The sequence below is a fragment of the Temnothorax curvispinosus genome, unplaced genomic scaffold (assembly GCF_003070985.1).
Source record: "Temnothorax curvispinosus isolate PA1 unplaced genomic scaffold, ASM307098v1 QBEX01001222.1, whole genome shotgun sequence".
NCBI classification, from domain to species: Eukaryota; Metazoa; Arthropoda; class Insecta; order Hymenoptera; family Formicidae; genus Temnothorax; species Temnothorax curvispinosus.
This window is the reverse complement of record NW_020211002.1, coordinates 1-24,381: the sequence shown is the minus strand read 5'-3', so window position 1 is coordinate 24,381 and position 24,381 is coordinate 1. Positions and strand designations below refer to the sequence as shown.

Below are 24,381 nucleotides of genomic sequence, written 5' to 3'. Positions count from 1 at the left end.
TAATCAGTCTGTTGTAAGTACTGGTAGCGATATTATCGTGCACCATGTTGCTCAAATTTGTAAAAAGCAACAAGGGAAAGAATCAGCTGGTTGCTGATGGTGAATTGTATTACAAGCATGGGGAGGGGTCTAATGGAAAAGTTATTTGGCGGTATGTACAGTATAAAACCGGGTGTCGGGGGATTTGTCACACGTCGTCGGAGTTACGCGATGGTACGTAAATTAATGTACTTAATGGCAGTATTGGAAAATTGTCATTACTCTTTTATTTTTTGCTTATTATAGGTATCATTTTGCATCAAACTGAGCACACAACTCACACTCCTAACGCTGCAGCAGTTGAGACAAAGCGCGTTGTTGCAAAATTACGGAAGAAAGCGGTGACAAGCAAGGAAGCATCATCGTCGTTAGTGGCGTCCGTGCTGGGTACGGTGTCGTCTCCTGTTGCTGCACAATTACCGAGTGCTGAGTCATTGAGTCGGACTGTCCGAGGAATCCGTCAAAGAAACAATCCTTTACCGCCTAATCCCAGGAAGAACACATTGTATGAAATACCAGAACACTTTCAAAAGACATTGAAGAGCGTGAAATTCTTGTTATTCGACTCTGAGGATATTAACAACAGACTGCTTATATTTGCTACGGAGGATAATCTGCAGGTGTTGCGAGGATGTGACATATGGTATTGTGATGGTACTTTTAAAGTAGTGCCTGAAATATTCGACCAACTGTACACCGTGCATGGGGAGGTGAATGGCAAAATTGTGCCTCTTGTATATGCGTTATGCCCTAATCGACGCAAGAGAACATATCAAACTCTGTTGCGGGTTCTAAAAAATGCTATTCCCGGGGTGGCCCCAAAAAATGTAATGTCGGATTTTGAGATGGCATTTTTAAAAGCCGTTACACTAGAATTTCCCGAGTGTGAAATCAAAGGGTGTTTATTCCATTTCGGTCAAGCACTTTGGCGTAGTATACAAGATCACGACCTTGCGCCATTGTACCGCGAGAGCAGCCGCGTAGCTCGTAATTTGCGAATGTTATTCGCATTGGCATTCGTTCCTTCCTGCGATGTCACTTACGCGTACGATGCTTTGCTGCAGTCGAAATTTTTCACGGATAATGAGAAAGATTTGAGAGGTTTTCTCGATTATTTTGAGCACACTTGGGTTGGCGTGTTAGGTCGTCGTAAAGTACGACGCGGCGCAATGTTTGACATTTCTTTGTGGAACCACTACTCCTCAGTGATGGTGGCTGTTGCTCGTACCAACAATGCAGTGGAAGGATGGCACCAAGCACTAAATCGGAGAGCAAATGGTTCGCATCTCGTACTGTGGAAAATGATTGAGTTGCTTCAAGCAGAGCAGGGTCTCGTCGACGCTCACATTGCGCGCGCGAATGCTCACGCTCCTGCGAATAATAGAAACAAGCGCTACAAAGACAACGATGCGCGATTGAAGAGTCTCGTTGCAGCCTACAACTGACAGGATGTGTTACAATATTTGAAGAATGTCGCTGCCAATCTATCGTTATAAAAATGTGTTATGAATTATGTGTTATTTATCTTTGTTGTTAGTTACGCCGATTGTATTACGTTAATTGCGCTTTGTTGGATGCGTTGAAAATCCTGAGGAATGTTGCTGTCAATTTTTTGTTGTATTAAATTATCATGAGTTATGTATTTATTGTCTTTGTTTTTAGTTACGACAACTTTTTTAATTTATTTGCGCTTTGCTGGTTGCGTTAAACTTCTTGAGAAAAGTTGTCTTGCAAAGTATATGCGTGGGATTTTCACACGTGGAAAGTTGTAAACCCATGTGGCACCTCGCCTCGCGCGAAAAGTGTATGCGTGGAGGCAGTAGGTTCCGCCCCCCTGCGGGGGGCTCCACTATCATTAAACTATACACATAGTGTGCCTTGCAAAGTACGTGCGTGGGCTTTTCACACGTAGAAAGTTGTAAACCCATGTGGCACCTCGGTTTTTGCTGGGCACGGAAATTTTTTCCGGGGGAAATATTTTCCGGGGGAGATTTTTTCCGGGGGAGATATTTTCCGGGGGAGATATTTTCCGGGGGAGATTTTTTCCGGGGAGATTTTTTGATGGGGAGATTTTTTCCGGAGAGATTTTTTCCGGGAACTGATTTCCGGGAGATTTTTTCCGGGGAACAAAACGTCGAGCACGATTTGGGCACATACAACTGTCATCTGACGACAATAACAAAATTACTGCAGTTTATATATATATAATGACACCAAGGCGACGTAGGGACAACATGTAGGAACAATATCGTGTAAATAAAACTAAGATTCAACGTCTAGAAAAAAAGATTCCGTAAAATGAAGTTTTATTAAGCAAAAGCACATTTAGGTTGACAGGATAAGCAATATTGCGTGTAGCGAGAGATGGCGCAGCAATCGAACAAAGACAGATGCCTCTGGTTAGACAAGGACAGACATAGATATATAACATAGAAAACAGGATTAGAAATGTTGACATTACCGACGTCGAGGAAGTTCGGCCTTCGCTATAGGATCCCCTTAAGTGTATGACTGATTGTGACATTGTATTTGCGAGCATATACTTTCACGTGTTTATGTTATAACAGTTTATGGTCATGGTAATAACAACTTATAATTTTCTTTATCTTTATTTTCTGTTTGCATGCTATGTTCATAATAAATAGATTTCATAGTTACATACAGTGTTATAAGTATTAAATATTAAAGTTTTAACTGTAAATATATTAAGTTACTTTCTTTTCCACTCCTTTGGTTCGTACTGAAGTGGATCGAGTAACTGAAGTACGGACTAATGATTGAGTTGGACACAAGAAATTAATAAATATATTTTTGGTATAGGAATATTAGGAGTCAAGACATTTTGTTTTACACAAATTGCATATTTTTATTATTGTATACTTTTAACTTTATTTAGTATGACATTCTTTTATTTTCATGTATTAATATTTGTCAATAAAATTTCTATTTTATATGTTTATGCTTGGAACTGACTTTGTTAACTTACATTAATATATTAATATGTGTTTTCTATCTAGCCGCATTAGTCCCGATGAGGCTAGGTGCCATTATAAAGGAAGAAGAAGATTTATATGTGTTTGGTTGGTGTAAGCTATCTATGATTCTCTTTTAGCTACTTTTTTTCACTATTTGCATATTGTACTTGTTTTATAGATTTTGTGAAATTGTACACTAGACAAAAATTTTTCCAGAAAAATATGACCTCAATATACTATTTGCATTTCTATACACACTATCTTTTACTTAAACTATATTTAACATTTTTTTTACATCTTATGCATTTTTTATTATTTTTTATTTTGTTTTACTATTCTTTAATTTGCATGATATTTACATATATATTATTGTATTATTTATATAATTAAGTCTTTGTATGTTTTGTTTATTTTTTATTATTTCATAATTTTTATATTTTTTTTCTTTTTTTTCACAAAATATTGCCAACACGAGTCATCAACTTATTTACATACTTTTTATCCGTTTTTTAAAAAGGCATGTAACAGATTTAACTTTTATTAGTTCTTTCATTTTGTTTACTTTGTTATTGCAATTATCATTGCAGAAATCCTGTAACTTGACAGTTTATACATTTGTCACATATATATACATATACCCATATATACATATACATAGTTGTCATTGTGAATAAAAAGAATTAGATAAAATTAAGTTACAAGTTGTATTATATAATTTTTTTAATCTTTTCTTGATATTTCCTTTTGTGACCGTTTAAATATTGATAGCATAAATAATTTATTGATTTGTGTTATACAACTCGTGTATAACACGACCCACACAGCACATAATATTGCAGAAATATTGCAGCAATATTATTTTTTGATTGCAATATCACAATAAAATGTATCAGAAATATTGCAGTAATATTACTGAGATATCTCAGTAATATTAAAATGTCCACGAAAATGAATATCAGTAATATTACTGATATTTATTTCAGTAATATTGCGGTAATATTACTGCAATATATCAGTAATATTACGGTAAAATTACTATAATATTTGCGTGATATTTGTATAATATTGCCAGGAATTAAAAAACCATTTTAATAATTTTTATTAAATTTTGTTAAATTATTTTTAATAGTATTGTTACATACAATTTTAAAATAATATTGATATTGTAAACGCAATAATATTATTTGTGTAATATTAGATAATATTCATTTAATATTGCTAAAAATTAAAACATTTTAATGAATATTATTAAATTTTATCAAATTGTTATTTTTAATAATAGTATGACATACAATATTAAGAAAATAATATTGATATTATTTTTCTATCTCTTTCTTCTTCAAAACTGCTCCATGCTACTCTGCACTGTATGAATTTCCACTGATAAAGAATGACGTAACACTATAACATAATACAAAAACTGTAATTATTATTTATATCTAATTATACAAGGAAAGTTTTATTTTGTATGCCAATTATCTTTACTAATTATCTCAGAAAGTATTGGTTTATTGGAAAAATGTTTCAGATAAAAGTTGGAGGGTTTATAGAGGAATAATGGATGATCTTATTAGATTTTGAGTCTGGAACCCATGTTGAGCCCAGTAGGGTCCAAGTCAATTTTTTAAATAATAACTCCCTTTTTTATTACATTATCTTTTTCTACTAATTAATATAAACAACTTTTGTCTGAAACATTTTTATTTGCCTTATACTTTTTGAGATATTCAAGAAAAATTTGATAATTTTTTTAATATTTAGCTTATATCTTGATAAATGCTTGTCAGAGGAGAAAATGATACAAGACTTTTTGACTTGATATGGTCTCAAAAATATGCTATTGCAATAATACCTTAATTTCTTTAAATATTTGTGTATACATTTTCTTGAAGCTTTCATATGTACACAATTATTTAAAGAAATTAGAATACTATTGCAACAGTATATTCTTGAAACCAAATCAAGTCAAAAAGTCCTGTACCACTTTTCACTCCGACGAACATTTATTAACAAACATCTATTATAAGCTAAATATTGAAAAAAATACCAAGTTTTCCTTGAATATCTCAAAAAGTATAAGGCAAACAAAAAAATGTTTCAGACAAAAGTTGTTCGTATTAATTAGTAGAAAAAGATGATACCATAAAAAGGGGGTTTCTATTTAAATAATTTGACTTGGATTCTATTAGGCTTAACACAGGTCCCAAACTCAAAATCTAATAAAATTGTCTATTGGTCCTCCTTGAACTCTCCAACTTTTATCTGAAACATTTTTCCAATAAATCAATACTTTCTGAGATAATTATAGCGTAGATGATTGGCACACGAAATAAAAACACCCTATTTATTTCATACATAATTACATATTAAAACATAAGAATACGGGGTTAAGTATGACGTGTTCCGATATTCACTGTCTATACTGAAAATCTATGGTTAATGTTATACATACACTTTAGATTTTCAGTACTGGATATTAAAATATTGGAACGCAGTTTATACCAAGTTTAAATTTTTCTTACTTGTGTATCTAATAAATGAAGCTGTCGCTCAGAAGAGTTTGATAGAAATCAAACTGCTTGGTGCTGCTCTGCGTGAACTTCCACTGATGGAAAGCAACGTAACACTGCAACATAATACAAAAACAGTAATTATTATTTACATCTAATTATATATTTTAAACATAAAAGTAGGTTAAGTATAAATCTGTATTGTGATATTCACTATCTATGTATACTGAAAATCTGTAGTTGATGTTACACGTATACTTTGGATTTTCAGTATTGACGATTAATATTGGAAAGTATGGTTTATATCAAATTTAACTTTTTCTTACTTACATATCTAATAAATAAATCTGTTGCTCTTCTATCAAACTACTTGGTGCTGCTCTGGACTGCATAAACATCCACTGATGGAAAGCAATACTGTAACATAGCATAAGAACAATAATTATTATAAAATCATGTAAATGGTTAAATAATTATGGTTAAATCATTTAATTAATGATTAAACTGCTTTTTAGGAGATTTGGGATCGGCATATTTCTATCACGTATCTCCAACTAAGGGCTCCAGTTGGATTAAACTGTTAAAAATTTTGAGGTTAAGTTAGCATCAAGATTTAAGTATGAAGCCGTTAATAAATAATTTCATTAGAGACTCGCTCAATAAGGTTATAAAGGCAAATATATATGTATTTTAAGATGGTCATTGAAATGATTTTTATGATATTAACGTGGTTTTTGCAGACCATTATGCCACGCAATCTCTATTTTTGAATTTAAAGACAAATCGCCAAATATATATGTACAATGTACATATTAGTAATAATTATACAAAAATACTTTTAAAAATATTTGTGTGAACAATATTTATTAAATAAAGAAAAATTACCTGAAATTAACACGATTGTTTCTGTGCGGTGTCGTACACGTGATTGCGTGGTCCCACGGAGCCATGCAAGAGACAACGAGAGAAGACCGGGAATGGTGGGGGTCGGTGCTGCGACCAAGCGCATAGCCACACACACTAGCGTTCTTCCCTCCACTTACGCACTCAGAAACGTCCTGTTTATCCGTGTGACAAACTCGTAATTTGAAAAGTTTAATATTGATTATATAAGAAATATAAATTTTAAATTTTATCCATTTATTTTATTATCAATTTACTTACTGGCTCTTAATTAAAAATTAATTGTATATATGATTACCTTTTATTATTACAAAACAAATAACAAGTTATAAAATTAAATACCACCACTTATAAAATTTATCTTAATCACTTTTATTCCCCAAAAGTACAAGTCAGTCTCTTTTGATTTCATCACATTTTTTTATTTAGATTTTTCTTTTTTTCAGTCCAAAATTCTTTAACTGGTATATATTATCTGTGCAATACGTATGATTGTGTGATACCTTAATAACGTCTTAATGACGTCAATAAGATGTCATTAAAATGTCATTTGACATTATTTTGCTACTTAAAGTATTATATTTCAACAATATATTGCAGCAATATTACTGTAATATTTCAATATTATTTAAAAACGTGTAATACATCAGTAATATTTCTGAAATATTTCATTGTAATACGTAATATTTCCACTATATTGCAATATTACTGCAATATTTCTGCAATATTTCTGCAATATTATGTGCTGTGTGGGGAAGAAGTAATATGGCACATTTGTACAATTGCTATACAAATTATTAAAATTTATCTGTATTTTGTATATACCTATATATATATAATTAAAAAATATATAGTGCCAATAAATAAATATATAGCACGCGTCTGGTTGCACATCATGTTTTATTTCTATCTCAAATGTAACCCTTGTTGTTTATGCATGCATTTCTGCGCGTTATAACGCACGTCAAATATGCGTCTCCATACATTATCCCAATCAAAACGCGCGCGTCTAACACGCAACGATAAATTAGAAAGAGAGAGAGACTTATAACAGGGAGAGGAAGTGAGACAGATTATCGGTGCTCTGATTGGTTACATACCTCGCACGCGCATGTGCAGTTCATTTTCATCCACGCTAACATCAAAAGTGCCGACAGAGAGTTGCGCTACTGTATATACTGTGGTTCAGGCTCTTCGGTCTGTGTATGCCGAGTAGTCCGTGGTTGACGGATTTACTCTATACGCTAACTACGCTCAAGCGTAGGGCGGCAGATTTTTGAAAGCGGCAAATTTTTGGGCGAGATTGCAATTTTTCTTTCCAAATTTCACAAATTTGGTGAGCACGTGAAAGTGGTAGAAGTCTGTTACATATTTTATAAATAATGAAAAACAAGTAAACACAGCTTTAGAAAGTTTTGTAATAAACAATGTTAACATTTACCTAATAAGGTAAATGTCCCAATTAGTGACCTAGTAACCTTATCGTAATAATAAATTGATAAATTAATAATATACATGTTAAAAAAAGTATACAAAATTGATTTTGTTAGACAGCTTGAACATTTAAGATTTTAATTGTGTTATCTTTTTTTTTTTATTTATGGACAGATTTTAATTTGTTTATAATATTTTCTCAAAAGTGGCTGAAGTACTATTTAGTGACATGTCAGTTTGGTTTTGTCCCAATTTGTAACATATGCATGCCTCTATTACTGACAGTCGACGAACATATAAACGTCCCTATTACTGACAGGAGGTAAATATACGAATGTCCCTATTACTGACAAAAGGTACATATTAACATTCTTATTATTGATTATATATTACTAATATTGCTGTTTTTATAAGAAACATTAAACACATTTAATAATACCGTTTTATATTTAACACAATTTATTTATCGCCGACATCGCCAGGTAGTCATACTTTTGCGGGAGTCACAACCTCTCCGAGACCGAAAGCCTAATATTAGGCGCTGGAGTAGCGCCGTCTTTTTCGTAGTTCAACCCACTGACAAGGACAAAAATGTTCTAGCACTAAAACTAAAAAAGTTGTCCAAAAAAGGGGCCGGTTCTGTAGAGGTTAAGGAGCCTTCTCCTCCCGTGACAGTTTTCTCTTCGGAATAGTAATAGTTACTCGGATATCACAAATTGGTACAGAATTATATGAGTGTCCCTATTACTGACTATGGGCGCTTGCTACTTTCCTCCAGAGCGGTAATCTATCTTAGTCAGCTATGCTTATTCTAACTTAGTCAGCTACTGGGTGCGTGCGTAGGAATCGCCCAGGTTAGGTGAATCGCAAAGGAGGGAATAGAAATGTAGGAGACACAGAATATATGTTTATACAATATATTTACACCTTATTTACATTACGATTGCTATCGAGATGCCTCGCCTTGACTTGTTGTCCCCCCCGTTGCTTCGTTTGTGTTGAGGCGTCGGCCTTCGTGGCCTCTGGGTCCGTCTGAGTTCCGACGGTGACCGAAGCTGGATCGTCCTTTATCGTCGGCTCTGCGTCGGTGATCGTAGAGGCGTCGCGCGTCTGCCTCTTTTTTCCGGGACCCAGGCTCTTGTCCGGGTTGACCTTTACGCGTTTCGGGGGTTCGGCGAGTTTAGCGGCGTCTGCGGCCGCGGTCGTGCTAGGCACGCTTGTCACTCTGGACGAGTATGAAGATAGCGACACGTTCCTTTTCCGGTAAGGGATGGCCTGTAAAGGCATCGGCAGGGTCCGCCGTCGCCGAGTAGGATCATCGTCCTTCTTCTTGAATTGCTCCTCGAACAAACGCGGCGTCTTGCCTTCCGTCTCTTTACTGTTGGGCGTACTAGGTTCCAGGATGCAAATCTGTATCGCGTGACGGACCGGGGCGTTGTGTTGTGGACGCGGTATCGCCAAGTGGTATGCGCGAGATGTAGAGACGACGTGCTGTTATTGGCTGGCGTCTCGCGCCTCGTGTCAGGCGTCCGCGCGCCGCGATTGGCTGGGCGACTTGCGCCTTGTAGGCGACTAGCGCCGTGGTAGTTGACCGCGCACCGAGGAAGCGTCTGGCGCTGTCGGCAACTCGCGCCGTGATGGGCGACCGAGCGCCGTGGTTGGCCGGGCGATTCGCGCCTCGTAGGCGACTCGCGCCGAGGAAGCGACTCGCGCTGTAGGCGACCGGCGCCGAGGAAACGACTCGTGCTGTACCGGCGACCGGCGCCGAGAGAGCGACTAGCGCTGTGTAGGCGACCAGCGCCGAGGAAGCGACTCGCGCTGTATAAGCGACTGGCGCCGTGAGCAGGCGTCTTACGCCGGGAGAGCGGCTAGCGCTTGGGTAGGCTGCAGCGTCTGGGCGCTCTATGCCATCGGCGACTTGCGCCGGGAAGAATTGCTCGAGCCCGTAGGGGGTCTCCCTTTATACTCGTCGGTGCAAAACTTTGAACTCGCGAAGCTGCCCCGGCGATGCGACACCTGGCGGCGTTGCTGCGAACTGCCGGTATTGCAGGCATCGCGCAGGGATGTATCGTTGGTGGCGTGGACCGCCACACTGACTTAAACACGATAACTTATAGGTTAGGTTAAGAACTTACATTTATACTATTTATTAAATTGCACATAGGTAAGTTATGATATTGATGCTATTTTTTAACTTTATAATAAATAAGATTTATAAACTACATATTCTTTTTAGAAATAAATACGTTTATATTATTTTATATGTATGTATTTCGGAGTTGACAGTAATAGGGACAAATAGATATTCTAATACCGATTAGTGACATATATGAATTAACTACGAAAATTACAAACTTTGATATTTTTCTGCTTAGAAATATTCTTAACTTTCTTTCGACTTGACAAAACACTTAAAATTCACTTACTTCAAGTTATTTAAAGCATAACTGCATAGACCCAGCAAACATCTCGAATCAACTGTCAGTTTCTAAGATGACGAAGAGCAACTGCGTTCAAACTGTCGCCGTCAGTATACGCTTGTAATTATGATGTTTTAACATTCATTACGGCTTTTAATTTTATTCCAAATGTATTATAACCGAATATAAATAAAATTTAGAGTCTGAATACATATTTAGAATAAATATTGGATTCGTATTAGTTGATTTATTAAAAAAAATGAGTGCAATTGTCATAAATTGGGACACTGTCAATAATTGGGACATTTACCTTAATCAAGTGGTTTACGGCGAGATTTTAGGCTTGCAAAATCATCAATAATGTCGTATTTTAGACTCATCATAAGCTCGGCTTCAATGACCAATATTGCCAATGAATTTAAACGTTCTTCCTCCAACGATGATCACAAGTACGTTTTTATTCGTTCTGCTGAGCAATTTGTAGCAGCCATACACAAAGATATTCTCAAAGCTATACCGATGTTAGGGAATACTGATAACAAATTTTGATCGCGTATAAGCGTACAAAGGTCGATCAGTTTTAGTTTATCCTCTGAGCCGCCAGTTTTGTTAAGAAACTAGCGAAAGTGCACACATTCAATGGCAAATGAGTCTTCTAGGTCTTTGGCGTAATAATTGTAAAGTTTCGTATTATAGTTTCTTCGTGTATCGTGCTGTCTGACAAGTGAACAAGGTTTCTAATAAAATCGAAGCGTTTGAAGACATTTTCATACGCTGAATGCCGTTTCTCCAATTCAGATCTGATGCAATCTAATTTTGCGTAGAAAGTTTCCACCCTGAATTTATTTTTTCCGGTAATGATGACTTCGTTCTCTTTCGATTCACTGAATTGAAGCTTTCGTTTGCAGCTTTGTTTGCTATCAAATTCGTACTTTTTAGGAATTATGCATTTGGCTTTCTCTACATACACTTCAAACATCTCATCACTTCTCAAGCTTTCTATGAAATCGATTAGCGAACGATAAAGCTCTACAGCAACTCCTACGTCGATATCTACACTTTGCAGCACTTTACTCGTTGCATTAAATCGATCCAATAGCGAGTTTCAGAATACGGCCATAAACACTGTTTCGAATTGGTCAAGCTGTCTTCTTAATATAGCAGCTTCGGATCGAGTTACCGCTTTTTCATGAACATCTTCGATCATTATCGTCAAAGATTGCAATACACCATCCCAGTTCTTACACAAACTATCGCATGGCGAGATGATCATCGAGTTCCATCGACTCGTTTTAAAACTTTCGTACTACTTTTGCCGTTTGATGAAAAGAGGTCCCAACGTCGAGTAGATGCAGCGAAGAAATTGTACAAACTTTGAAGAGTACTGAAAAACGATGCAGCTTCTGTGACACATTCTGCGGCACAAGCTCCAACCAAATTCAACGAATGAACCGCACAAAGTACATAATCGGCAAGAGGATTCAATCGTTTCAATCGTGCTTGTAATTCAGTGTAGATACCAGACATGTTGCTAACATTATCGTATGATTGTCCTCTGCAGTTGCCTATGTCAATTTTCAACGATGCGAGCATAAAAGTTACAGCCGTTTCGAGGTCTTCAGATTTGTGCCCAACGTTTGGTAGAAAACCAAGAAAGCGTTCAATCGGGCTACCATCTTCTTTTACATATCTAATAATGAAAGAGAGCTGGTCGATGTGAGCTATGTCTGGCGTTGAGTCGACTACGATCGAGAAGTACTTGTATTTTTTACTTTTGATGCGATTAGATTGATGAACTCATTGCAAGTCGTTGAGGAGAGATATGAAGTTTTTCGACTACCAAGATTTCCACACTGTGCTATGTGCGTCGACAGGAACGGGTCATCATAAAATTGCCGTTTCTCAAAGAACCGAAACGTTCAGACAATCCTCGGAATGGAAGGCCACGACTAGCAAGGGGTTTAACAATTACTTTTTTTAGTACATTTTTCCAATATTCGATTTCGTTCTTAACTTGTGTACAAAGACCGGAGTCAACTCTTCTTTTTGTGCGACTGCGCTTTATTAGCGCAATTTGACACTGGAGATGCTCTTTTGAATTTTCGTGCCCGCTCAATATTTTGTTCACGTTACTTCAATCGCGAAAACCTTCTGTCGCCAGCTGAGAAGTTCCACCAAACAATCGGCATGATATACAAAACAAAGTCTCTTTTATAGGAGAATAAATTAAATATTTCCGCAGCTGATTTTCTCCATTTGGCAATCGTCGATAAAACGCGCTTCAAAGCATCGCTCTTTACAACTCTGTAAGCGTAAATCGAACGGCAGCTTTAGCATGTACTTTAAGTTTTAAAGCGAGATCCACGCTGTCTACCGGCGGAGGTAAGTGCGGGAGGGTGGCCTGCACCCCCCCCCCCGCGTGTGTGTGTTTGTGTGCCCCTTTTATGCATAAATACCGTTGTATGTTATGATTTTGTTCGTCGCGTAGTACATTCCTCGTCTTTCTATCCTCCCGCTCCTACTCGGCTTCATGTAAACAACAGTACAAGACATTGACTACTGTATTTGGATAATAAAGAATATATCGACACTCTCAGTATACGAACAGAGATAATCAGTCCTTTTAAGGGCCACTATATTTGTAATGTCGGAAAATCCAAAAAGCCATGTTCGAAAAAACAAGTAAAAAAATAAGGTAAAAATAGGTAAAAAAATAAGTAGGGTACATATTTTTCGGGCTCCCCCGATTGATTATCACTGTCGGAGTCACAACAAAGGTTTTTACCAAGAAAACCGCAAGAAAATATCAAAATTCGGAAAAGGCCCTATTGTAAAGAATTACCCAAATTTTTTGTTATGTAGACTAAATTTTTTGTTATATTAACTAAAGAATTTTGTTTGTTCATATCCAACTAAAGAATCCTTGGTTGGATATGACCAAACAAAATTCATTAGTTAATATAACACAAAATTTGGTTAACATAACAAAAAAATTTTCAACCAAAAGATTTAGTTGATTCAACTAAATGGGTTTCTCCATACATACAATGTACTATTTTCTAGATTAATACAATATATAATTTTACTTATTAATTAATAAATTATTTTTTTACATTTTTTATAGTTATATTTAATACTTTAAATTATTACTGCTTTATATTTTAAAATTTTTATTTATGAAGTGTCAGTAAAGTGATAGGTGCGCTCAAAAGGGTCCCACAAATGATAATACCTTTTTAGATAACAACTCGCTCTTTAATTCTCGCTTATATACATATGTACAGATTTTTACTTTGGTTTTCAATTTGAGGGCATGCGTGCGTGTGTGCGCGCGCGCGCGTTTGTGTGAGAGACTCAATTGTAGCGTACCCAGATAACAATTCCTACGGGGTCATATTACCTTCACGGCGTGATTATCACACCGTGCATGCACGAACGCATCATGCTCGCTTCAAGAAGTGATTTTGGCATACGTGCGCGTATAGAAGGTCGCACTATGCCATCACGTGTGATTACACGTGTGATGGTACAGTGATTACACACACGTGATGGCATAGTGATTACACACACGTGATGGCATAGTAAACACACACATGATGACATAGTGCGATCTTTTACGATTAATATATAATTGATAATAAATTATAATATTGATCGTAAAAGATCGCACTACATATAAAAATAATATTTAAACATCAGATAAAATGACAAAAACGTTACAAATACGTATAAATTCGGGTACGTATGCCAAAATCACTTCGTGAAGCGAGCATGATGCGTTCGTGCATGCACGGTGTGATAATCACGCCGTGAAGGTAACATGATCCCGCACGAATTGTTATTTGGATAGGTATATATATTACAATTTATAATATCCGCGCGCGATTTATTATATTATAATATTTAATAACAAAATGCCCGCATAGCGATTAAAATAGCAATTTTAATGTAATTGTTATTTTATTATATCATTTTTATTATTTTTATTATATTATTTAATTATGCAAATTGTGTGGGTCTATATATAATGAGATCGTGAAATGTGTTAATTTATTCATCCAAGCTCGATCTCCACCCTTGTCCTCAGTGGTCCGGCCGCTCACGCGCGATCCATGCGCATCTCACGCCTCACGCCTAAGCGACCCCGCGTACTTTCATTGTTCGCCCGCCTACGTGACTCGCACGGAGGTGAAGGTAGTAGGAGAAGGGGAGAAACAACATGGCGGCAGGGCCAACCAGGAACGGGGGTAATGCGCGCGCATTAGGCGATCCGAAGTCACGCCGATGAGAGTCGATCGGGCACAAAGCAAACGAAGCCACGAGCACGAGTAGGACGGCCGACATCCTTGATCAATCGTCCGCAATCGTCCGTTTCTCAGTTTCTCGCGGATCGTTTTTTGTCCTCGCTCTCGCGAGCACGTATACGCGAAGTGCGGCCGAAGACAGTGTCAACGAAGCCGCGGAAGGCTACCTCGTCAACGTGACGAGAGGATCGTGCACAAGGACAGCCGTTTCTCGCCTAAACTCTTTGTTCTCGGTAGGTAGTGTCTCGCGTGAGTTGGACTCCTGAATTTGTATATTACTATATAATTTTTAAAATAATTAACTGTCTTTGTATTTATACAGGTAAATTACAATCGCGTGCACGTTTGCGAAGTGCCGACTAAAGACAGTGCCAACGAAGCCGCGGAAGGCTACCTCGTCAAAGTGACGAGAAGATCGTGCACAAGGACAGCCGTTTCTCGCCTAAACTCTTTGTTCTCGGTAGGTAGTGTCTCGCGTGAGTTGGACTCTGAATTTGTATTTTACTATATAATTTTTAAAATAATTAACAATTGTATCTTTGTATTTATACAGGTAAAAGAGATAACGAGAGATGTCCATATGCACATTTGCATGTACAAATCATCTATGGATACAGATGTTTGGAATGTGCCAAACGAAGAATTTTAACAGGAGGCCCATTAATAAAGATGAAGAAGGGAAGATGTGAAGTCTAGTCTAAAAGTATGTGATATAGTATATGTGATATACTACCTTGATCAAAAAGTTCCCGGAATTTATTTAGAAAATGCAAAATACAAGTTTATTCATCAATATTAATATTGTCCCCTTCAAAGTACTCCCCATCGACTGCAACGCACTTATGCCAGCGCTTGATCCAATCCTCGAAACATTTTTTATACTCGGTGTTCGGTATGGCCGTCAGAGCCGTCTTCGATTTTTCCATTACCTTCTCTCGGCTGCTAAAACGCGTTCCCCGTAGTGGTTTTTTGATTCGATTGAACAGAAAGAAGTCGCAGGGAGCCAAATCAGGTGAATTCGATGGCTGTTGGATGGTATTCGTTCCGTTCTTGGTCAAAAAGTTGCGGATAATGATGGCATTGTGCGACGGTGCGTTAATGACGTAATGACGCTCTCTATCTCTAGTGTTTTTTGAGCCACCGCAAAAAAATATATACGAAAATTGTAGAGAATTGAATCCTCTACAAGTTTTATTGAAACATTTTTTTATTAAACTAACAGGGGGCGATATAAGTGTCAATAAAATTGTTCAACCCCTAATTGACGGCATTTTTTTGGTTTTAACTTTTTTTCCTTGACAGCTATTAAAAATTTTTTCCAACAAAAGTTGTAGCAAATATTTTTCCCTACAAAACTAAAAAAAAAGAACAAAATTCGACCAATAGAAGCCGAGATATTCAATCTTTAAGTATTCACCCCTATTTTCAAGATGGCCGCCGACGCACAGGGAAATTTTGTTAAAACTTTGTAAATTTGGGCATCTCCTATGACCCTCTACTCACCCTCAAAAAATTGGCTTGTCAATCCGTTTTGCCATTTTCAAACCTAATTTTACTGGCCTATTAAGTATATATTAATGCGACTGGTATTACTTTCTGCATTTCGAGAAAACATGAGATAACGTTTAATCTTATTATGAGAAGCCGGGCTTTGAACGAGCGACGTGCTCCCGCCCTTCTAGAGGGCAGCTCCCGAGTGGCGCGAGCCTCGGGGCGCCACGCTTACGTGCGGTCGTTGTGAGAGCTCACAAGAGCTCACGGTGTCATAAAGTTCAGACGTGTATTGCACGAAGAGCAAATATATCATATAGAGAGTTATAGAAATACGTGTGTTTTTCCTGTCCACCTCGCCACGAATACAGTCACCGTTATCGAATAGCCTACAGGTTATGGGCCCAGGGCACGATTCCCCTGCGTAAAGAACGAAGCACGAAAACATCTAAACGTGTAACGCGAAGTGTGTGAGACGCCGGCGAAGGACATCGGGAAGACAAAAGCATTTTAGAAGAATCTAGAAGATTAGAGGGTAAGTAAATAATATTCCTCGTTGCTGACGAGCAAAACGAGAGAATTCTCAGCAAATAAGAACGTTAGTTCGATAAATGCTGTTAGAAGGAGATAGATGTTTTTGCCTTCTACTTGAGAGATAGAAATAGAGGCAACAGTGACAATAAGAGAATTAGAGATAGATGTATAAAGAGATAGATGAGTGAGATATAAAGAGATAGATGTGTGAGATAGAAAGAGATACATATATGCCGCTTGGTAACAAGCTGGCGGGAAAAGCGATGTGCCTGTGCAAGTCCGATCGTGAACGGCGAGAGTCATTTTTTTGGCGCGCGAAAGTCCGATCGTGAAAAGTGAGTCATTATTTTGGCGCGAGGGACGCGTTGCCGGGCACGCGCTGACGCATGATCGATTTGAAAAATATAGCATCGATGCGACGCCATAACACATATATATATATATATATATATACAGGCATGTGTATGGAATAAATTTTCAAAATCGACATGTATCGGGTCGGTAATTGAGCATGACTAGCTGTGCGGTGTAGCTTGATTACTGTACAGGGAGGCCGCGTAAATTTGTATGGGCCCCGTGCGCGTGCGTGATCAACCCGAGCTCCCATAGATCTTTTCAGCAGTGCTGGAGATCGCAACGGACAGTGGTGTGCGCGTGCGGATAGCCCTGCAGAGGCGCGTGGTTTTCTCGCTTTGGGGTTATTGTGAATTGCAGTGCGTTCTATATAGCCTCATAAGCATTAAATTTTTATCGCTGAAAGAGATCTAGTGATAGAAATTGTAAATTATTATCGGTCAATATGAATGTTGGTTTATCTTGTCAAAAGAGGAATGCTAATGTTCAATTGATATTTGAATCCCGATTTAGATGGAAGAAGATAAGATGAAAAATCTTCCGATGGATGAGGAAGAAAACCAGGATTCACTGGTTGACTACGATAGTGACAGCAGCGTGGTCACAGTGGTAGAGAGAGAGAGAGGTAGTGATAAAACGATGAGTAAAGATGAAGAGATAGAGTAATTTAAAAATTTTGTTTAGAAGAAAAAGAGAACAAGAAGGAGACTGAAGCAAAGGGTGCAATCCCGAAACGTGGCAAACCAAAAATAATAGAGAACATAGATGTAAATAGAGAATGGGCTGAAAATCGTCCTGTACTACCAATAGGGACAAAGATGCTTTACGAGAAACAAGAAAAGATGGTTGAGAAAATGGAATCGGTAATGAAGATGTTGGATAAGGTTATGATCCAAGCAACCTCCATGATGGAAAACATGGTAGAAGTCGCCCGCGTAAATTTAGAGAAAGAGAAACTAAAGATTAGACGTTTAGAGGTAAATAAACAGAATACGCAAAGTAAAGTAGAAAACGGTATACAAACGGTTAAAGAATTAGAAGTAGAGCCTAAAAAGAAAAAGTTAGATGAAACAGTCTGTTCAGTCGAGAAAAATAGAAGTTTAGAGACAATTAAGAGTGCTTTAGAAGTAGAATTAAACAGTCAAAGGTTGCATATTAGAAGAAAATATAAGCTAACGCAAAAATCTAACTTTGATCTTTGGATGGATTATTTAAAATCCGAATTAATGAATAACGAGTTATTAGATGTAATAGATTCAAACATTGATAATCCAGAAAATCTTTCCGAATTAAAAGTTGCTAAGAGAAAAAGTCTAGTTAGAGATATAATAATCAATCATTTAGATGAAAATTATCATAAAAGGATTTTACATGAGAAAGATCCAAAAGAAATTTTGAAGAAATTAAGAAGTTATAAAAAGAGTGAAGTAAACGTTACTCATACATCGGTACGAACTAAACTCTATCAAATTAAAATGAGAAAAGACGAAAAAGTAAGTGATTTTTGCGAACGCTTTGATTCAATAATTAGAGAATATGAATCATGCGAAGATGCGGTACCTCTCACAGAACAAGAAATGAGATCTGCATTGTATCAAGCTGTGTCAATTAATGTGCCGGAACTGAGGAATGTAGATTTAATTAGAAGACAAACTAATCTTAAAGAAATGAATGTAGATGAAATAAAATCTTTCATGATGCAGTTAGAGGCAGAGACTAAGAGTAAAGTTAGAGAGAAGCTAGAGAAACCAGAGGTTAGAGTGCAGAGGGCTACCGCAGAAGAGCACAAAGAAGTAAAGTGCTACCGATGCAACAAATTGGGTCACATGGCGAAGGACTGCCCACTAGCGGGATCAGAGGCCTGGTTCTGTTATTACTGCCAGGAGATTAGAGGACACAAGGGTGATAGCTGTCCTAATGCCGGAGCCCAGACGAACAGATTTAGAGGAAAAAGGTATACAAATAAAACCGTTAATAAAAATATAAACAAAAAGAATAGATGGTAAAGGAGATCTTTTGTTGTTAATAAATGAGAAAGAAAAGAAAGTAATTAAATTAACAAATGTAATTGCAACGAAGGAAGTATCCGAAAATTTACTATCTTTAAGAATGCTGGCTGATGCAGGGTTCAGTATTTATTTAGATGATAAAGTGTTTAAAGTTCACAATAAACTAACAAATAAAATTGTTTTTGAAGGAATTTATGAGAAACCAAATTGGATTATGCAATTTGAGGTTAAAAACAATAATATAGAGGACAATGAAAGTGTAGAATGTGCTGTGTATAGATGTAGAGCAGAAATTGTTCCACATTGTGAGTCTCCTGAACAATCGCAAGCAAACATTCAGACCAGTGAATTATCAATTTCGGAGGGAGAATTAGACGAAAGAGACAATGTTGGCTCTGCGATTGGGAGGGAGAATGAAGGAGAGCTCACAAATGTGAACGAAAATATAGAATACAATAATGCTGAACTCGATCAAGTCATTAAGTTAGAAGATATACAAACATTAGAGAATATAGAAGAAATGTGTGAAAGCTCAGTAATTGAAAAAGTAAAGAAATTAGAGAAAATAAATGAGGCGATGTTATGGCATGTTAGATTAGGTCATGCGTCGTTAAACTATTTAAGACAGCTACAAAAAGTAGAAAAGAGATTAGAGACAGTTAAGTTTGATAACTCCATATTAGAGTGTGAAGTCTGTATAATGGCAAAGATGGCAAAATTGCCGTTTAAAGAAAACAGAAATAGAGCACAGAGACCACTACAAGTGATACATACGGATATCATGGGTCCAATAAAACCTACATCTTATCCAGGACGAAAGAGGTTTATAATAACCTTTATAGACGATTATTCTAGATTAGCGAAAGCTTACTCCTTGAAGACGAAAGATGAATCGGGAGAAGCTCTAGAGAAATACCTAATATCCGCCAGAAATCTAATAGGAAAAGAAGAAAAGCTATGCTATGTGAAGTCAGATCAAGGCAAGGAATTTACGGGAGGTGCTTTTAAAGAAGTGTTAAAAAGAGAAAATATAGAAGCCATATATGCACCACCGTACACTCCGGAACATAATGGAGTTGCAGAAAGGTTCAACAGAACGATGCAAGAGAAAATAAGAACATATATGTTCGACTCGGGACTACCAAAGAGTATGTGGGAGTTGGCAGTTGACGCTGCTGTGCATGCGTACAACAGATCTCCACATAAGACTATAGAGTATGAGATCCCCTTGAAGAAGTTCTCATCAGAAACAAGTTGTCATTTCGAGCAAATAAAGAGATTTGGATGCATTGGATATGCAAGAGTACCAAAGCCTACGTCGAAATTTGACAAGAGAGCTATTAGAGGTGTGTTGGTAGGATATACTGACACTGGATATATACTCTGGCATCCAAGCACAAGAAAATTTATAGAGTTCCGACACATTAGATTTAATGAAAAGATAACATATAAAAATGTATATCAAAACAGTCAAATAGAAGAAGAAAAAGACTTAGATAAAAAAATTGGATGAAAGAATTTGTAGAGGATGAGGAAAAGGGAGAACAAAAACTAGAGATTCCTGAGAAAAGGAAAAGAGGTAGACCGAGAAAACAAACAACACAACTAGACGAACAGAAGCAGAAGGACGCACGAAAGGAAAGTGAAGCTCCAATGACTAGAAGTAAAACTAAAAGAAAACTAGAAGATAATGGAGACACTGATGTGCGGAGAAAAATAGAAGATGTTAGCTTTGCTAATTATATTAATGTGAAAAATATTCAACGGAATATAGAGAATGAAGATGAATTACATCAATGCCTTATGGCATCGTTGAATAGAGAGCCTGTTACTTATAAAGAAGCTATATCAAGTAACGAAAGAGAGAATTGGAAAATTGCAGTCAAAGAGGAACTTGAATCTATGTATGCTAATCAAGTGTGGGAACTTGTCGATAGACCATTAGAGAAATTAGATGGAAGACAACCTAATATAATAGATTCAAGATGGGTATTTAAGAGGAAATTAGAAGCAGATGGATCAACCAGATATAAAGCGAGACTGGTGATAAGAGGATGTAAAGACAAAAATGTGTATGATCTAAAAGAGACATGCACCGGTTTCAAGATTGTCACTGGTTAGATCTATATTAGCAATAATAAATAAATATAATTTATACGCTAGTCAGCTAGATGTTAAGACTGCGTTCTTAAATGGAGTTCTAGAAGAAAAAGATGAAATATATATGGAAATTCCAGAAGGAGTAGAACTGGATGAAAACACCAAGAAGACTAAGGTGTGTAGATTGAATAGAGCTTTATACGGATTGAAGATAAGTCCGAAAAGATGGAATAAGAGATTTTCAGAAGAGGCTAAGAAACTTGGATTAGAGAACGACCTACATGAGCCATGCCTGTTCACGTGGAGGAAAGAAGGCAAAATAGTGATCGTATTACTTTATGTAGATGATATGTTGGTTGCAAGTAATGATCAGAAGAAATTAGAAGAAATCAAAAAGAAGTTGAGTGAAACATTTGAGACGAAGGATCTTGGGGAACCAAAGAACTTTCTGGGAATAACAATAGAGCGAAACAAAGAAGGAAGTTGTATGTATATTCATCAGACGCGATATACTGAGAGCATATTAGAAAAGTTTCATATGAATGAATGCAAGCCTCAGAACACTCCTATGGTCACCAGAGAAGTGAGCAATAAAAACAGAAAATTAGAAGAAAAGAGTATTAGAGAAGAAACTAAAAGAGTACCTTATAGAGAAGCTATAGGAAGCTTAATGTATCTGGCAAATGCTACACGACCTGATATAGCCTTTGCAGTAAACTATTTAGCAAGAAGACAATTAGAGCCCACGGAAGAAGACTGGCAAGATGTAAAAAGAGTCTTCAGATATCTTAGAGGAACTGCAAATAGAGGATTAATGTTTAAAGGTAAAACAGATGAATTAGAGTCGCTGACAGACGCTAGTTTCAGAGATTGCATTGATTCTACATCCACTGGAGGATATATAATCAAAATACTTGGAGATGTGATAGCATGGAGAAGTCATAAACAGACATATGTCACACTCTCTACCTGTCAAGCAGAGTATCTAGCAATGAGTGAGGCCTGTCAAGAAGTAATCTCATTAGACAAGTCGCTCAGATATGTTGTTGGAAAAACATTCTTGCCTGCAACAATCTGGTGTGATAACAGAGCAGCAGGAAACTGCACTAAGAAGGATGGAAGTCACAAACTTAAAATGTTTGATGATAACTTAGAAGAAATAAAGAAAAACTTAGAAGAAAGAGAAGAAACTGGAAACAGAAAACATATGGCTGACACTCATGGAGACTTTATCAAACAGTGTGTTGATCAAGGGAAGGTGAAAGTCGAATGGATTGAGACCAAAGAGAACTTGGCAGACATTATGACAAAACTTTTACCTTTAGAAGCATTTGCATATCTAAGAGACAATATAATGAATATAGAGTTTGAACAGAATTAGAGATCTATTTTACTCGATAACTGATTTTTGATATGTTACAGATAAAGAAGAAAATTAGACGACCACGGATCGCTCGCACAAAAGGAGGGAGTATGAGAAGCCGGGCTTTGAACGAGCGACGTGCTCCCGCCCTTCTAGAGGGCAGCTCCCGAGTGGCGCGAGCCTCGGGGCGCCACGCTTACGTGCGGTCGTTGTGAGAGCTCACAAGAGCTCACGGTGTCATAGAGTTCAGACGTGTATTGCACGAAGAGCAAATATATCATATAGAGAGTTATAGAAATACGTGTGTTTTTCCTGTCCACCTCGCCACGAATACAGTCACCGTTATCGAATAGCCTACACTTATTTATAGTTTGTCATTTTTATTTTCGGTTTCTGGTCATAGCATTTGATTTTTAAGGTTTCTCGAATATGTTTTTTCTCAATTATTCACTTTGAACAAATAATCAATTTATTTTTTCAAAGTCAATAATTATACATTAATTGTTCACAATTATACAATTTATACATTGTAATAACCCTTCTTATGTAAAAATAAAATATGTATTTATTGCTGTTTGGAAATATGTGAAATAAAAATGTATTTCATGGTATATATACATTAATTAATTCGTTCTTCTTTTGCGCATTCCGTTATTTATTTATGATAATGACACTTCTACATTATTTGCGACTCATATAGGCCGTGTTACATACAACGTAAAGTATAGATTTTCAGTACTTGGCAGTGTATATCAGATCACGGCTTATGGATATAGAGTCGAATAGGTATAGAATCTGTAACGTAGTACCAGGGCCAACCCACTTGGAGCGTATCGATCGCGTGTTTCCACCGACTAACAAAGAGCTTGCGCTTCTATTAGTATATGTTCTGTGGTGACTCGCTCGGCAGCAGCGGCTGGATTGTCATTTGTCGTCCTTCGTGATCCGAACGTCCTCGCGGTAACATTTCGCGTGCTCCACGTGCTCTGTATCCGAGTGCTTAAATGCCTTAAATCTATACTATCTATACTATTATTATAAAGCAACAGGGTTTGCATTTTTTTTGTTCGCTATGATCTCGGAAACCAATGGACCGAATTTTTACCAAACGTATATGAAATAGGGGTAGAATTTCCCAGGGAGTGCTATAGGGTGTATAGTTTTTCGTTACCGATCTTCTGGAAACCGGTTTTTCTAATTTCTTCAATTTTTCGGTAAATAATTGACGGAATTTCAAAGTTTTGTATATGTATAAAACAGGGGTTGAATTTTCCGGGGAGTGCCATAAAGTGTATAATTTTTTGTTGCCGATCTCTTTGGAAGCCGGTACTGAAATTTTTGAAATTAAAAATTATTTGACCAAATTTTTATTAAATTTTAAATACTTTTAATATCGATTTTTTTGGAAACCGGTATCAGAAGTTTTTCGAATTAAAAACCATTTGACTGAATTTTTATTAAAAGTATATGAAATAGGGGTAGAATTTCCCGGGGAGTGTAGAGGTAGAGTGTATAGTTTTTTTTACCAATTTTCTGGAAACCGGTTTTTTTAATTTTTCTAATTTTTCGAGAAATAATTGACCAAATTTTTACTAAAAGTATATGAAATAGGGGTAGAATTTTCTAGGGAGAATTATAAAGTGTATAATTTTTTGTTACCGAAATCATAGCAAATAAAAAAAGGCTACAAACTGTTTTTTTATTACATTGTATTATAATAGTAAAGAATTTTACATAAAACAGGGGAAATTAAAAATCATTTGACCGAATTTTTATTAAATTTTATATACTTTTAATATCGATTTTTTGGAAACCGGTATCAGAAGTTTTTCGAATTAAAAACTATTTGACCGAATTTTTATTAAAAGTATATGAAATAGGGGTAGAATTTCCCGGGAAGTGTAGAGGTAGAGTGTATAAGTTTTTTTACCGATTTTCTGGAACT

At 36.6% G+C, this 24,381-nt stretch overlaps 1 protein-coding gene and 1 long non-coding RNA gene across 2 annotated transcripts; one reads left to right on the top strand and one right to left on the bottom strand.

Moving 5' to 3' along the window:
• Window positions 1-4,343: 4,343 nt before the first annotated feature.
• LOC112461490 lies at window positions 4,344-5,927 on the bottom strand. The gene is made up of 3 exons (XR_003041565.1): window positions 5,855-5,927; window positions 5,537-5,640; window positions 4,344-4,415 (listed from the first exon to the last, which is right to left on the bottom strand). It is a non-coding gene; the product is annotated as an uncharacterized LOC112461490 (long non-coding RNA).
• An 11,136-nt stretch (window positions 5,928-17,063) lies between these two features.
• On the top strand, window positions 17,064-22,533 carry LOC112461497. The gene is made up of 3 exons (XM_025026755.1): window positions 17,064-17,589; window positions 17,649-18,918; window positions 22,496-22,533. The coding sequence occupies exons 1-3, from the start codon at window positions 17,478-17,480 to the stop codon at window positions 22,497-22,499; spliced, it is 1,386 nt and encodes a 461-aa protein (XP_024882523.1). The 5' UTR covers window positions 17,064-17,477; the 3' UTR covers window positions 22,500-22,533.
• Window positions 22,534-24,381: the final 1,848 nt, after the last annotated feature.

Coding starts and splice junctions, on each gene's coding strand:
- LOC112461497 (XM_025026755.1), top strand. CDS start 17,478: ATGGAAGAAGATAAGATGAAAAATCTTCCGATGGATGAGGAAGAAAAC. Junction 17,590..17,648: donor AGTGGTAGAGAGAGAGAGAG/GTAGTGATAAAA, acceptor AATTTTGTTTAG/AAGAAAAAGAGAACAAGAAG.